The sequence below is a fragment of the Silurus aristotelis genome (genome assembly GCF_946808225.1).
Source record: "Silurus aristotelis genome assembly, chromosome: 8".
NCBI classification, from domain to species: domain Eukaryota; kingdom Metazoa; phylum Chordata; class Actinopteri; order Siluriformes; family Siluridae; genus Silurus; species Silurus aristotelis.
This window is the reverse complement of record NC_139581.1, coordinates 14457404-14472947: the sequence shown is the minus strand read 5'-3', so window position 1 is coordinate 14472947 and position 15544 is coordinate 14457404. Positions and strand designations below refer to the sequence as shown.

The 15544-nt window shown below is 34.3% G+C and overlaps 1 protein-coding gene and 1 long non-coding RNA gene across 3 annotated transcripts; one reads left to right on the top strand and one right to left on the bottom strand.

The window, feature by feature from the left end:
- Nucleotides 1–1530: 1530 nt before the first annotated feature.
- On the bottom strand, nucleotides 1531–14445 carry LOC310729987 (galectin-9-like). 2 transcript variants are annotated; one of them, XM_083548720.1, is made up of 10 exons: nucleotides 14245–14445; nucleotides 13760–13848; nucleotides 12748–12955; nucleotides 12379–12498; nucleotides 11719–11748; nucleotides 11486–11515; nucleotides 9359–9388; nucleotides 9180–9268; nucleotides 2717–2873; nucleotides 1531–2554 (listed from the first exon to the last, which is right to left on the bottom strand). In XM_083548720.1, the coding sequence occupies exons 1-10, from the start codon at nucleotides 14281–14283 to the stop codon at nucleotides 2408–2410; spliced, it is 939 nt and encodes a 312-aa protein (XP_083404846.1). In that variant the 5' UTR covers nucleotides 14284–14445; the 3' UTR covers nucleotides 1531–2407. The 2 variants fall into 2 exon arrangements, with proteins under 2 accessions (XP_083404846.1, XP_083404845.1); XM_083548719.1 differs by lacking the exons at nucleotides 1531–2554; nucleotides 2717–2873 and adding exons at nucleotides 7842–8545; nucleotides 8698–8854 and having other exon boundaries at nucleotides 14245–14440.
- On the top strand, nucleotides 9267–10721 carry LOC310729988. The gene is made up of 2 exons (XR_014534710.1): nucleotides 9267–9434; nucleotides 10665–10721. It is a non-coding gene; the product is annotated as an uncharacterized lncRNA (long non-coding RNA).
- Nucleotides 14446–15544: the final 1099 nt, after the last annotated feature.

Sequence of the window (15544 nt, the reverse complement as noted above, 5' to 3'; positions counted from 1 at the left end):
TTGCAGTACATCCTTCCCAGCTCGGTCCCTCTGCCTGGCCAATCGGTATAAATCCTTTTCTCCTTCCTTAGTGTCCAACCTCTCATACAGCTCCTCATATGCCTCTTCCTTGGCTTTCGCCACATCCCTCTTTACCTGCTGCCGCATCTCCTTGTACTCCTGCCCACTTTGCTCATCACTCTGTTTATCCCACTTCTGTTTTGCCAATCTCTTTCTCGTTACGCTTTCCTGCACTTCCTCATTCCACCACCACGTCTCCTTGTCTTGCTTTCTATTTCCAGATGTCACACCAAGTACTTTTCTAGCTGCCTCCCTCATCACTCCTGCAGTAGTTGCCCAATCATCCAACACCTCTTTAACACCACTGAGCCCCTGTCTGACCTCTTCCCTGAACCTCATACTACACTCTTCCTCCTTAAGTTTCCACCATCTTATTCTTCTTTTACAACACACAACATATCTACCTTTCTCCTCTCCATCATATCAGCTACCTCTCTCCCTTTACCCGTCATAGTACCAACATTTAAAGTACCAACCCGAACCTCCACTCTTCTACACTGCTCCTTTCCCTGCCGTCTCTGTAGACGTCTTCCTCCTCTCCTCCTCCTCCTTCGGCCAACAGTAGCCCAATTTCCACCGGTACCCTGTCGGCTAACGATACCTGTGGCGGTCGTTGTTAACCCGGGCCTCGACCGATCCGGTATGAAATTCTCATTTGTGATCCGCATATTTGATTTGGCACTTGTTTTACTGTTTGGCTTACAGAAAAATGTATGTAAGATGGAGAACAGGAGAGAAGATCTTAGCAGACTGACCCACAGTTAAACATGAAGGTGGAAGCTTAATTGTTTAGGATTGTTTTGGAGCAGGGAGGTTTGCAGACTCTTCCAGTTGAAAGGAATACTGAACCAACATGGCTACCATTCCATATTTCAACACAATGCAATTCCATCTGGACTGCAGCTAATCGGAACCAACTTTTCCATATAACAAGACAATGGCCTAAAGCATACATCCAAGCTCTGTAAACGTTACTTATAGAGCAAACAGTTGGCTGAAGTGTTCTCTATCATGAAATGAACTGCCCAGTCACCACATCTAAATGTTATTGATGTGTTTTGAGATGAACTGGATCTCAAGGTCATAAATAAATATCCAACTAGTGAAGAAGAACTTTTTTTACAAGTTTTACTAGTGGCATCGTAAATGATTTCATCGGAATGTTGGGAAAAAACGAACTGTCTGGATTCTAAGACTGTGTAAAGCTATTATTCATGCTAAGAGAAGATTATATTCAATGAAAATAAAGCTTGATGTCTATATATTTTGATATTTGTTTGGGCAAAGTAAAATTTTAAACTGGTATATTACATAGTTTGTTGCAAAAAAAAAAAAAAGAAATTGTATGTTTGTCTCTCAAAAACAATTAAACATTAAGTGTTTCAAACTTTTCACAGGCACTGTACCATACTATGAAATAAGTTATTTGCACGATTAATTAGGTAATATTTACCATATTCCCTGAAGGCCTCAGATATACAAATACCTTTATTAAATGAAAGGATCATGTTCTTTGTACAGAGAACCATTTCAAATTGTCAACGCTAAAATCCAGCTAATTTAGTAATTTATGTACAAAGAATGGGCCAAAGTTCATTTAAACATAGTGCAGAAAATAAATATCTTAAACATCTTAGCATGTCTGGCAGATATCTTATTGTTGATGAAAACTTATCAGCTTAACTGCTGTTCAGCCCAAATGAATGATTTGCAGGATTTTGTGAGCTCTTATCTTACCCTTGATCACTGCAAATAGCTTCGGTGTAACTATGAACAATCAACTGTCTTTTAGAACGTTTTAGAGAGTGGGGTTTAAAGAGTGATGCGAAAGTGCAGGAAATTTACATTTAATTCATGAATATATTGATGTATTCAATCTGCATTACATTGTTGAAATTTGTGCCTGTGTTTCTAATTTAAAATATCATTTACTTTTGTTTTCATCTTTTGAGATTTTCCTGTGATTTTCATCAAGTTATAATTGAGGGGTTCATGTAATAATTGTTGCCATTACTGTTAATTGGGAAAATAAATTGACAATCATCACTAGGAATGACACAATAGAACAAACTAAAATTACTTCAGATATATAGCATCAGATGGTGCTTTTTTTTAGCATAGGTTTAAGGAAAAAAATCAATTAACTAGGTGTCATGGTTCAAAGTGTTCTGGTCCAAAAGTTGTAATGAAAAATAACAGTAAAACCTGGTTAATTTTGGCAGATTACATTTCATTCTTTATGATCATATAACTAATACAAACCATACAATTTCTATAGCAATTCACAGACTTTACTGACTGATTGGTATATATAAAAAGGGTAAGATCATCTTTGGTAATGATTTTGCTAAATATGTACAGCAGTCAAGTAAAGGTCACCAGTCACTTCCAAAATATCAATCTCTCCCAAGTTGGTGAAGCGGTGGTTGTAAGTATGCACTTGCATCCCATTGACAAACACATTGTAATGATAGGGATTGCAGGAGATGATGATCTGAAAGAGACATTACCAAATGTGACACACAGATAGACCATGATGCACTGTTTTGCAGATATTATCCAGTAAAAGCACACACAGTTATAATAACCTGCTATATTGATCGACCAGCTAAACAAACAAACATATCTTGTAAATAAGACCCAAAGCATTATCTACCTGGAAGGTTTGTCCCTTGTAAAATGGCATGCCGCCAGAGCGCTCTTCTGGACCCCACTTCTCTAATGTTAAGGTATTGCGCACAACCAAGTTCTCATCAAAGCGAGGATTGTAATGAAAGGCAATCCCACTTCTGTGACGCAGGTTAATGATGAACCTGGTGACACAAATAATAGATGTATTTTAATAGACGTATCAATATTATTATTAATAATAATTAATATTTTCTCAACCAAAATAGTTGTATAGTGGTTTGGATCAAATGTGATGTTAATTTAATTGAGTTTTCAAGAGGCTCAGCAACACAGTTAATGACATATCTGATGTTAGAAAATACCAAATGAAAATGTGCGGTCCTCTCCAACGAAAAAAAAAGCTTTAAAAGGTTAGGCATCGGCATTGTTTGAAATAGTTATACCGTACTCCTGTGTTTACACGATTGGAAAGTTGAACTTCTACCAGGTAAAACTACCGTATAACTAGAATCTTTAGGCCCAATTATGCAAAACAGTTGAATAAAGATAAAATCTCACCTGCAAGCTTGAGGATTAATTACACCTTCGATTGAAATACATTTACCAGGCTGCAATCTTCCATTGATCACGGTTTTGTATGGCACACACTAATGATAAAAAAATGCAGAACATGTTTATTAAGAGCTCATCACTTTAGATGAAATGTAATGTTGATTAATTACGTGAATCCTTGTGTCATACATAGCTTGCTTGTGCCGGACATGATGGTACCTATAGATGGGAAAAATGAATAAGTTGGCAATGCGAATTTGTATATAAAGGTGTAATGTAAAGCAAAAGGCCTGTTCAATAAAAAAAAGCTAATGGTTCTAGTTGGTGTAGAAATGGTGACCACAGATGCATATGATCAATGTGTTCATATGAGAAAACTCTATTCTACCTAAAATGATACTTTAATATAAGTTATTTAAATGATTAAATTAGTTCACTTTCACCATATACTCTGGAGGCTGATATTTAAATAACAATATGTTTATGAAATTACAGGATCAGACCATCTTATTTAACCATAGTGTATTGAACCACTTGTACCTGCAGGCTGATGCACTCACTATCTAAACTGATAAATGGTAGATTGTCTTATAATGAAGTTCTCAATGTTTACTCTTCTTAGTTATAATAACTAACTAGTAAAGAACCTTTTCATTTTCAATTGTCCGTGATAATATAGTGATAGATTTTAACTAGTTAAGGGGAAAAAATGGAAAAAAATTTTTTTTTAAATGTTGGTGTATAATTGGGTAGGTAGATAAGTTTTTTCTACAAAATGTGAAAGCAAAACCACTGTCAACCTGTTTACATTTTAGCATCAATTAAAAGAATCTTTGATGTTTTGTACATAACATACATCTGTAATTCTAATTTGGTCATTTCAATAATATCCCATTATTAAAATGGACATTTTTAAAGTTACTCAGCATTTTGTAAGACCTGTTTAGTGCTTTTAGAACTTAAAACCTAACCCCAACACTGACATTAAAACCCAAAATAGCCTTGTTCCTGTCATTATCTCCTTGTATATCTGTATTTGAGCAATGCACTTTAATAACAAAATACTAATATTGTGTAAATTAATTAGTCATGTTCATAAAACAATGTATCTTCTACTTTACAATGAAAAGGAATGATAGAGTGCGACACGTAACTATTAGGTACTGAAGGATATTTTAAATTAAACAAAAATAAAAGAAATCATAAACAGAAAAAAAAATCAGCTATTAACAATTATTATAACTATAGAGCCAAATAAGCTATTGCCAATCCAAAAGAGGCCTCAAAATGTATCTGCGATTTTAAAAATATTAAATTATGAATTATATCTATTAAACTTAACATACACAGTCTGTTACTACTTGAAAATGAATTGAAAGTGGAAAAGTAAAAAATCCTAATAGTAAACAAAGAAATAGAAAGAAATGAAAGTGTGAAGTGATGGAATGTTAAATAAAACTGGTCATGACTAGCTACTAACTCTCTTTTTCCTCCGAGTTCTACTTATATGTTAGACCATTTTTCCATAAACTGCTGTTTGTTGTCTTGTACATGTTTTAAAACTGTATTTAAAGTGTGCTTGCATTTAAAATGCCTTTTTAGCTATTTGTGATATAGATGTAGTACAAATATTTGAAATCTTGATGTGCATTTCTCTGACTGGATTTTTAAACTGTTTAACAATAATGATTTTTTTGTATAAAAGAAAAAAGGAAGAGAGAAAATATTTACATGCTATTGAAATTAAGGTTTCTGTTCTCACAGTAAATGTGTTTCTGTCTTTATGCTATGAAGCGTTCAGTATGGAAATAAAAGAAAGCTGTATCAGGATACTTACTGCTGGTTGCTGGTACGCCATGTTCCTATTTTTCAGATTTCAGTTGTGACTGAAAAAAAGTCTGTCTGATTATCCCATTTTAAAGCATTTTAAGAGGAACTTTGTCATATGATGTACAAAATGACAATGCAGGTTAACCTTAGATTCATTTGTAAATTACAGCATGTGAATAATGGTGTACACTAATAGTCAAACAAAAATGAAATACGACTTTAACCTTTCCTCAGAAAAAAAAGATTAATTAATTTATCAAGCTTTATCCTGAATCTTTATAGTAATAAGTAACCCTACAAGAAATTAAGGCTGACTTTTTAAACATAAAATTTTTTTTGTATATTTTTTACAAAAAAAATCAGGGTCAGTATTTATTTTCCATAATGTAACTGTGTTTCATCATTTAAAAAATTCAGCCCTGTGAACACCAGCTGCAGCAGATTAGTGTAAAATATTTGGTTTGTATTTGTGACTTCTGCAGCACATTTCGGTTCCCTATTCCTTGAAAAGTTGCAATGGCTGTCTTTATGTGTCAAGTGCAAACCGTTATCCTACATGATTGGTATATTACCATTTATGGTATTTGGAAGACACCCTTATCCAGAGTGACTTTTAATTATCTTATTTGTACAACTGAGCAGTTGAGGGTTAAGAGCCTTGTTTAGGTGCCCAGCAGTTACAGCTTGGTGGTGCTGGTAGTTAGAATTCGTGAACTCATGGCCTTTCAGTCACAAAGTCACAACCTCTTAACCAATTCTCATAGCTGTCATGTGATGTTATTTCAGAGAACTTGCAAATGAGCAAAGTGGAAGAAAAAACACTGCCACATGTGACAATTTAAGAATGGCTAGCATTTACAGGAAATCCAACTGATTCATAATTCACAACTTTTTGCCTCAATTTGGTATTAGGTAACTTGTCAGTGTGACAGAACACAGTTATGTATTTTAGGAGTGTGGTTGTGTCCTTGATGAGGAAACACCTGAAGCTCTTGGCCATCAGGGATGGCAAGATCACCTCCATACAACCCCAATACAAAGACACTATGCAAAATGTAAATAAAACCAGAATGCAATCATTTGCAAATCTCCCATATTTTATTCACAATAAAACAAAAAAAACAAAATATTTAAACTAAGATTATATACCATTTAGTGGAAAAATTAAGTCATTTTGAATGTGATGGCTGCAAAAGGTCTCAAAAAGGTTAGAATTGGACCATGTTTACCATTGTGTAGCATCTCGTCTTCTGTTGGTATACATCTGGGAACTGAGGATACCAGTTGCTAAAATTTTTGTGAGAAGAATTTTGTCCCTATGTGTCCCTATGTGTCAGATATAGCATTCTTTTTACTCAACAATGTTGGGTGTCCTTTGTTGTATTTTAATTTCATGATGCAGCAAATATTTTCAAATAGTGAAAGGTCTTGTAATGTTGAGCCCAGGAACCTTTATAATTCCTTGATAGTTGATGGGGGTGACCATGCTTCTACTTTACTTGTGTCCATTTAAAACCCTGACTGCTGATGACATATCCCATAAAGGTGATGGATTCCTTGTGGAAGTCACATTTCTCTGCCTTGACAATGAGTTGGTGCTGCAGTAAACGGTGTAGTGCGGTGCATACGTGATTGATTTAAAGGTCAAAGGTCTTGGAGTAGATCAAGATGTCATCAATGTACACGATGACAAAGATGTTCAGCAGATCCCAAAAAAAAAATTTGTTCATGAAAGATTGGAATACTGCTAGCTTGTTGGTAAGGCCATATGGCATTACTTTGTACTCATAGTGGCCCCTGGTAGGATGGAAGGCAATTTTCCACTCATCCCCCTTCTTGATCTGGATCAGGTTATAAGCACTACAGAGGCCTAGCTTCAAGAAGTATGTATATATATATATATAATATAATATATAATATATATTTGGCTTGTGCATGCTGGAAGGGGGTTGGGTCTCCTAGTTTAAGTATACTGAATAGAACTTTCAGGCTACTACATCCAAAGACACCCTTTCCAAATATGTCTGGAAAAGTCAGGTGTCTCAATAACTTTGTACAGTATATATTATTTATGTATTAAATTTTATGTATTTATGTATTAAATTTTAATGTACAATGTTAAAAATGATAAAATAATAATTTTTAGCATTGTACATTAAAATTTAATACATCCAAATTATGAAAGAACACATATGAAATAATTATATAGTAACCAAACAAAATGTGCTTTTTTATTTTATTTTTATTTTAGTTTTTAAATTGTAAACTGTCTAAAGCAGCTACAATTAGCTTTAATGACAAAAAAAAGGGCACATTTAACCGGCATGGCTACCACAGCATTCTGCAGCAACATTTGTTTACCAGAAGGACAATGACCCCAAACAAACCTCTAGGTTATGCAAAAGCTATTTAAAAGGAAACCCATTGAAAAAGAAGGTGTGTCTAAACTTTTGACTGTTAGGGTAAAGAAACACGAGGCCAAAAGCATGAAAACCCTTTAGCGAGTCAGCAAAATTGTTTAATGTCAACACTTATATGACATTTTTCCTAGATTAAATCGTTCCTTATTAAAGAAAGGAATGTGTAATTAAATATTCAGAAGGATGGAGTTTTTGTCTGTAGGGTGTCAGGGTATTGCCCTTTGTCGCCACTAGAGGCCGCTAGCGTTTTCCCCGCCTCTTGGACTATTTAAATCAGAGTAATTTATTTTTTATTGCTCTGTTTTTTTTCTCGCTGTCTAAAAAGTGCTTTTCCAGGTCAAACATTGTTTTAATTTTTTTAATTTGTTTATTTTGAAGAAGGAAACATATTACAGTCATGAAAGTATGAATATATTCATTCTGCACTACAAATTGGGATTGTTAAAATAATTTTCTAGTAGTTACTTTTGTTTTCATCTTTAAATGTTTCCCAGTCATTTTCATTAAGCCTGATTTTACCTTTGTTTGCTAATATTAATGATCATCTTTAAGAACGACACAATAAAACAAAATAGATTTACTTCACATATATTGAATAATTTGTGCCGTTTTATTGTGTGGGTTAAAAGTAAAAAAAGGTAAAGGTAAATTCAAAATGGTAAAAAAGAAAATCCAGTTGCAACAGATTTCATAAAAAAAAAAAAATAAAAAAATAATAATAATAATAATAATAATAATAATAATAATAATAATAATAATAGACAGTTTTAAAAGTGGTTCATTTTGAAAGATTACATTCATGCTTTATTTTTATATGACTAATATTTTTAGCATAAGATTTCCTTAGCAATCCACAGACTTTACTGAAGAGTTGGTTTATTAAAAGTGATTTGCTAAACATTTGTTTAAACATTTACACCAATCAAGCTCAAGTCACCAGACACCTCCAGAATATCAATCTCTCCCAAGTTGGTGAAGCGGTGGTTGTAAGTGTGCACTTGCATCCCATTGACAAACACGTTGTAATGTTGGGGATTGCAGGAGATGATGATCTGAAAGAGACATTACCAAATGTGACACCCAGACTGTTTTGCATATATTATCCATTAATATCACCAACAATTATAATAAAATATTATATTGATCAGCCAGCTAAACAAAGATACAAACATATCTTGTAAATAAGACCCAAAGCATTATCTACCTGGAAGTTTTGCCCCTTGTAAAATGGCATGCCGCCAGAGCGCTCTTCTGGACCCCACTTCTCCATTGTTAAGGTATTGCGCACAACCAAGTTCTCATCAAAGCGAGGATTGTAATGAAAGGCAATCCCACTCCTGTGACGCAGGTTAATACTGAACCTGGTGGCACAAATATCAAATAAAAAAACTGTTGTGCTCTTCCCTTAAACAGAAAGTCTTAAAAAGTTAGTAACATAATGTTTGCAATATGTGGCTGAAATCTGCACATTGCGTTTACAGGAAGTGGGAAGTTTAGTTTAACCTACAGTGACTTTTGGCTTTGCAAAATATATACAGAGTTCAAACGAGCAAAAATTCAAACTGTGTTATATTGTACTGTACAGACTATGGTAAAGAAATCATAATTTTCTGTAATAGATAAAACTATAACTAGAATCTGTGAGCTCTAGGTATGCAAAGCAGTAGAATAAAGATAACATCTCACCTGGAACCTTGAGGATTAACTACACCTTGGATGGAAATATTTCTGCCAGGGTACAATCCTCCATTGATGACGGTTTTGAATGGCACACTCTAATGATGAAAAAAATACAAGTGTTACTACAAGCTCATCACCTTAATTTAAAATATAATGTGAAATAAGATATGGCCTTGTGTTCTTACATAGTTTTGTGGGGCAGGAAATGCAGACATCTATAGAGACAATTAAAAAGGAAATGGGCCATTTCATTGTGAACAGGTTTAATTTAATTTATATAGCGCCTTTCCCAAGCTCAAGGACGCTTTAAAGGGTACAATATTTCAAGACAGATGAAATATAATGAACACACAAACATAAACATATTCGTCGGACATTTGAGTATAATATTCGAGTATAATACCTAAATTTCTAACAGTAGCTGAGGGGAAAATCGTAGTAGCATCCAGATCAAGACTAAAGTCCACAGAGTTGTTTTTTATTAGAGATGGGGGACCAGTTATCAGAATGTCGGTTTTACCCAGATTCAGGCTAAGAAAATTTGAGTGTAGCCATTGTTTTAACTCGCTAACACAAGAGGTGAGTGAGGATTTTACATTAGCAGAATCTGGTTGACAAGCAGTATATAACTGAATATCATCAGCATAACAATGATAACTAAAACCATGTCTACGAATGATGTTGCCAAGTGGCTGAATGTACAGAATGAATAGTAGTGGGCTAAGAACAGAGCCCTGTGGGACACCCTGTTAAAGTAAGACAGTAGGAGATTTGGAATTGTGTATGGAGATGTGATATTGCCTGCCTGTGAGATAAGAGGAAAACCAGGATAGTGCAGAGACTGATATGCCAAATTCCGCTAAGCGGGAAAGTAAGATCTTATGACAGACAGTATCAAAGGCAGAGCTGAGGTCTAATAACAGAAGTATAGTGAGACTACCTGAGTCTCCAATGAGTAAAAGATCATTAACAACCTTTACTAGCGCAGTCTCCGTGCTATGCTGTTGGCGGAAGCCAGATTGAAAAATATCTAAGAGGTTGTTACCAGCTAGGAATGACTGCAGCTGAGAGGCCACAGCCTTTTCCATGATCTTTGTGATCTTGTGGCAGGTTGGAAATAGGGCGCTAGTTGGATAAGTCCGGGTCCAGATTAGACTTTTTGAGTATGGGAGTAACAGCAGCAGTCTTAAGTGACACAGGTACAGTAGAGGAGATAAATGACATATTAATGAGGTGGGAGATGGGGGCAGAAATCGCCAATGTACAGTCTTTTAGCAGGAAAGTAGGTGCAGGATCAAGAGTGCATGATAAGGATTTAGATTTTTGTATTAACTCAGTGATTAATGAGGAATTGGTTAGGGCTAGCGTTGTCATAGAATTATTAGATTGAGATTTCATATGCACATCGGTAGTTGGTTCCTTCCCGAATGTCGCATACAGAATATCTAGCTTACCCTGGAAATGGTTTAAGAAAGAGCAACACATAACCAGGTGTAAGTGAAAAGTATCATTTTGAAGAAGCAAATAGATTTGAAAAGAAAAACTAAACTGACTGAAAAACAGGAAGCTGCCTTAAAAGCATGTGATTTATCTTGTAGGTTTTTTTTTATGATGTATTTTATGTTTCTTATATGATCTCAGTAAGTTGTAGAATTAATTAAGTTATTTTACATTATACCCTCTGAAGACTAAACATGTGCAAATTATATAAACAAATAATTAGAAAACCTCTCTCAATCAAACATTAACATTAACAAACAAACAAAAAAAAAAGTATGATTTACCTACCAAGGAAATATAGTGGAAAAGATTAATAATCATAATGTAATCAAAAATCTTGTGTTATAAAAGCTATTATAAACACTGTATTACATTTGCAAACATACTTCACACAAAGTAACAGATTCTGATTTTTAGGCATGATAAGAGGCATGCAAAAACTGTATAGGAAACTGGAAAGTACATTTTTACAGAAGGACTAGATACAGTATATGACACTCCTACAAGTCTAGTTCTTTTTGTTACCAAATTTCCTGTGTCCAAAATGCCCTTACAAGAAGGTACTTTAGACACGTAAACTTGTTTTGATCTCTTATATTTGGATTTGTTCCTAAATCAGTTTATCTGCTAGTTACAATGATACATTAATATAAATCCACATAAAGTTATTCTTTGAATGTCACACAGTGTGCATTATTTGTATTTTTTTTTTCTTTACTGACAAACATGTATCATGATCGTCATTTTATCATAAATATTATACAAGGGTGAATTTGACTTTCTTTCCTAAAATTAAACATGAAGTTACTTACGACATATCCAGGAGGAAAAGCAAACTGTGGCTACGAATAAAACAGGAGACAAAATATCATAAATGTAAATGCGGGGTAACTAAATAAGAATTAAAAAAGTAATCTATAAGTTCATTACATTTTATTTAAATTAACAAATTGTTTTCCTAAATATCTTTAAACATCTTAAGTCTATTCTTTTTAGAAAAATATGTTTTTTAATTGGAATACAGTTTTAAAATACATGCTGTTACCTGGAATCCAGCTTGGACAGGTATAATACCCTACAAAATTAAATCAAAAATGTTTATAATCAAGACCGAGAGACTATGCACAGACATGTGAAAAGATATATTTGATCAGACAGCACGTCACTGTTGAATATACTCTATAACTGGGGTCACCAAACTTTTTGACACCGAGAGCTACTTCTTGAGTACTAACTAATGTGAAGGGCTACCAGTTTGATACACACTTCTAAAATTGCAAATTTGCACAATTTACCTTTAATTATATGTTATTATTAATAATTAATAATATTCATTTATGTGAAGGCACTGATCATGTTAAATATTTCTCACAATAACTATCAACAATGATTTAACAAGGTAGGAAACAGCTATTTTTAGAAAAGGCCCGCGAGCGACTCATGTGGTCCTTGCGGGCGACCTGGTGCCCGCGGGCACTACGTTGGTGACCCCTGCTCTATAATATGCCTTTGTGCATGTGTGCTTTAAGAAAGGAGAGTGACACCATAAAAAAAAAAAAAAATCCTACTTAATCTAGTTAGATTTTTGTTTTCAATCATGCCGATTATACTGTACATTTCTTCAGTTATTTTCACAGTTGTTTCTTTAAATCTATCATGATTTTTATAAGTAGCCAGATGTAAAAAAAAATGTATTTGTTCTCACCACAGGCTCCTGGAAACTGATGGAGTTAACCTCCACCATCCCGTCCACTACAATAGTGTCCACCATGTTGAATGGGACTCGGTGTTTGTAGTCAATGATATGAATGCCATTGACACTGATCTAATGAAAGCATACCGCTAGATTAGCATGTATCTTTAGATACTGTATTACACATTTAGCAGCAGATGTTAGCATGTTAGCACATTCACACATTCAGAGTTTAATACATAAACCCCAACAACCAGAGATGAAATCAGTTCAAATTCTAAGTTATGGTTACTCTTATGCCATCAAGAATGCTGACCTGAGCAAATGCTTAAATATTTTCTGTTTGTTATTGTGAGAAAAGCAGAAGTGAAAGAAATGAACCTTGTATGATTGGCTTGTAACAAGGATCAGAAGGGTGAAATTACTTCCCAGGGGTAAGAGGGCCTTGTGTATGCGCTCCTCTAACCCCCAGGAGTTATTCTTCTTGGTGTTGGTTACAATATATCCTTGAAAAGAATCATAACGTGGATTAAAGTGCAGTGCAATGGTTGCATCCGGTCTGGAACCACACTGGAGATTCACATGGAACCTGAAAAAACAAAAAATTTAGGAAATGGGATAGGAATGTATAGGAAAACGGGAAGTACATTTATGTTTTACAAGATGTATGTACACTCCTACATACTTGTTTTATCATCCCATTACAGATGTATAGTTTCTTCTTTATTGCAATATATTCGTATTTTATTATAGAATATTTGTATTTTATAATGTATTAGATCATTTCTAATGACATTTATTATTTCTTATAACAATTCAGAATTTGTGTCCATTCTGCTACACTAGCACTGGTCTGATCAGGCACTGATATCAAGTGAAAAGGCTTGGCATGATGTCAACATTACAACTCATTCCTGGAAGTGATCAGTGGGGCTGAAGAATAAAACTTTTCATTATAATTATTGGTTTGTGTACAGGAGTGTCGTCACTATTACTTGTCTGGGCCTCTTAGTTCAAAGGAAAATGTTGATATTATCAAATTCAAAGATATTCCAGCTTCCTTAGAAGCAAGGGTAAGGAACATATATTTTTTGACTGGAAAGCTCAGGTTTCCCAACACACACACACACACACACACACACACACACACACACACACACACACACACACAAAGACAAACATGTATCTTGTACATTCCTTTTTTCTTTTTTTTTTTTTCTTTTTTTTTTTTTTTACAGATTTAGTAATGCAGGCTTTTGTTTATTTTTTGTTAAACACATTTCCTGGAACTTGGGGATTCTTCTTCCAGGAAATGATGGAGCAGCAGGAAAACAAATTCTCTCTACACACTCAAATATAAAACTGTTTTTTATGTAGAAATATATACGTGTACCTGTTGGCGCTTGGTGAAACTCGTCCACTTACAGTGATACTTTTGCCATCCTTTAAACCTCCTTGAATTGAGCCAGTAAATGGGATATTCTGTTGAATAATAAAGTGTCACTTCACTAAAAAAACAATAAAGTTTCTGGTACATTTTTCTGGGGGTCTTTATCTCACAGCCTATAAGTGAATCCAGGAAAGAGTCTGCAAAGGTCCTAAGCAAAATTATTTCTCATAGAGCTCAAATAATAAAATAATTCTAGTGCGTGTGTGCATAACGTGTTATAACAATGAATAAAGAATTCTCACTGTTCATAGAGTATAAAGATTCTGTTTTTTTTTCTTCAATCAGGGTTCTAATCGCACGGATTAACAAAAATAATGAAAATAGGATTACATAATAATAGGATGATGTAAGATTCATATGTAAAATATTAACAGATGTCTTTTCAACTAACGTTTCCAGTAAGGAAATAAGAAAAAAAGCATACTTACTGGGTTGTAAAAAGGCTGTTGCTGGGAGTAATATGCCATTTCTCTGATTTCGGTGGTAATAATGATAATATTCGATTTATTATTCCTTTACTTTTTATTCTTATAATTACAATTTTGTAGCTGCAATGCAAAGCCTCAATCGTGAACTTCAGTCAGCGGGCAGCAAATGTTGGGGAAGTGGGTGGAGACCAGGGGCGGTAAGAACAGATCAGTTTCGTTTTGAAGTAAATGGAACTGGAGGAGAAGGAGGAAGAGACCCTCGTCTCCATTTTGTCGGTTGGTGTTAAGTCAGGTTATATATAATAAGTATTTTAACGTTTTCTATTCATTCATTTATTGGTATGCAGACGCATTCATGTTATTCTTTCATGTGTTACCCAACATAGTTCCGCAATAAGATATGACTTCACTTATTTCACTTATTTCCTATTTCATTGTTTACACAGCCATGTTTCACAATAGTAAGGGGGAAGTATATACTGAGTATTTCTGATCAGATTACTGAACAAGTTCAGGTCAAGATTTACACTATATGCCCCACTAGATATTATCACAAATTCATTGTTGATAATTATTATGAGAAATCATAAGATATTCATAGATGAATATCATTCATTATTAATACTAACATGTAATAAAAGGTAAATTGAGCGAATTTGTTATTTCAGATCAAACTGAAAACTGTGTGTATCAAACTGGTAGCCCTTCACATTAATCGGTACACAAGAAGTATCCCTCAGTTTCAAAAAGGTTGGTGATTCCTGCCTTATAATGACATCTATTTATCTATAAATCCTTTCCACTCAATTCTAGAGCACTGTTCTGGGAATGAGTGCTCATTCAGTTGTATATATAGTTTATATGTTCTCAAAGGGGCCAAAACTATAGAAATGAAACTCTTATATCTTGTAGTCAGTGTGCATCTTGTATAGCAGTATAGATTTAATGTCCTCAACATATACAAAATAACTCAACATACATCATTGATCTAAATAACTGCCAATAAAAAGTGAGTACACTCTAAGTAAACATGTCTAAACTGTGTCAATATTCTGTGTGAGCATCATTGTAATCTAGCCCTGCCTTAATCCTCCTGGTAATGGAATTCTCAGGTTGTTGCCAGGATCCTCTTCCACTCCTCCATAATGACATCACAGAGCTGTTGGATGTTAGACACATGTTGCTTCTCCATCTTCCACTTGAGGATGCCCCACAGGTGTCAATAAGGTTCAGATCTGGAGACATACTTGGCCACTTCATCACTTTCAGCTTCCTCAGCAAGGCAGTTGTCATCTTGGTG

What these genes read in the sequence shown, in the direction of transcription:
- LOC310729987 (XM_083548720.1), bottom strand. Translation starts at nt 14,283, where the DNA reads ATGGCATATTACTCCCAGCAACAGCCTTTTTACAACCCA. An exon ending in TTCCTGCCCCACAAAACTAT is followed by an intron (nt 9,269 to 9,358) that starts GTAAGAACACAA and finishes TTTCATCATTAG; the next exon opens with AGTGTGCCATTCAAAACCGT. An exon ending in GTTAATCCTCAAGGTTCCAG is followed by an intron (nt 2,874 to 9,179) that starts GTGAGATGTTAT and finishes TTGTGTCACCAG; the next exon opens with GTTCATCATTAACCTGCGTC.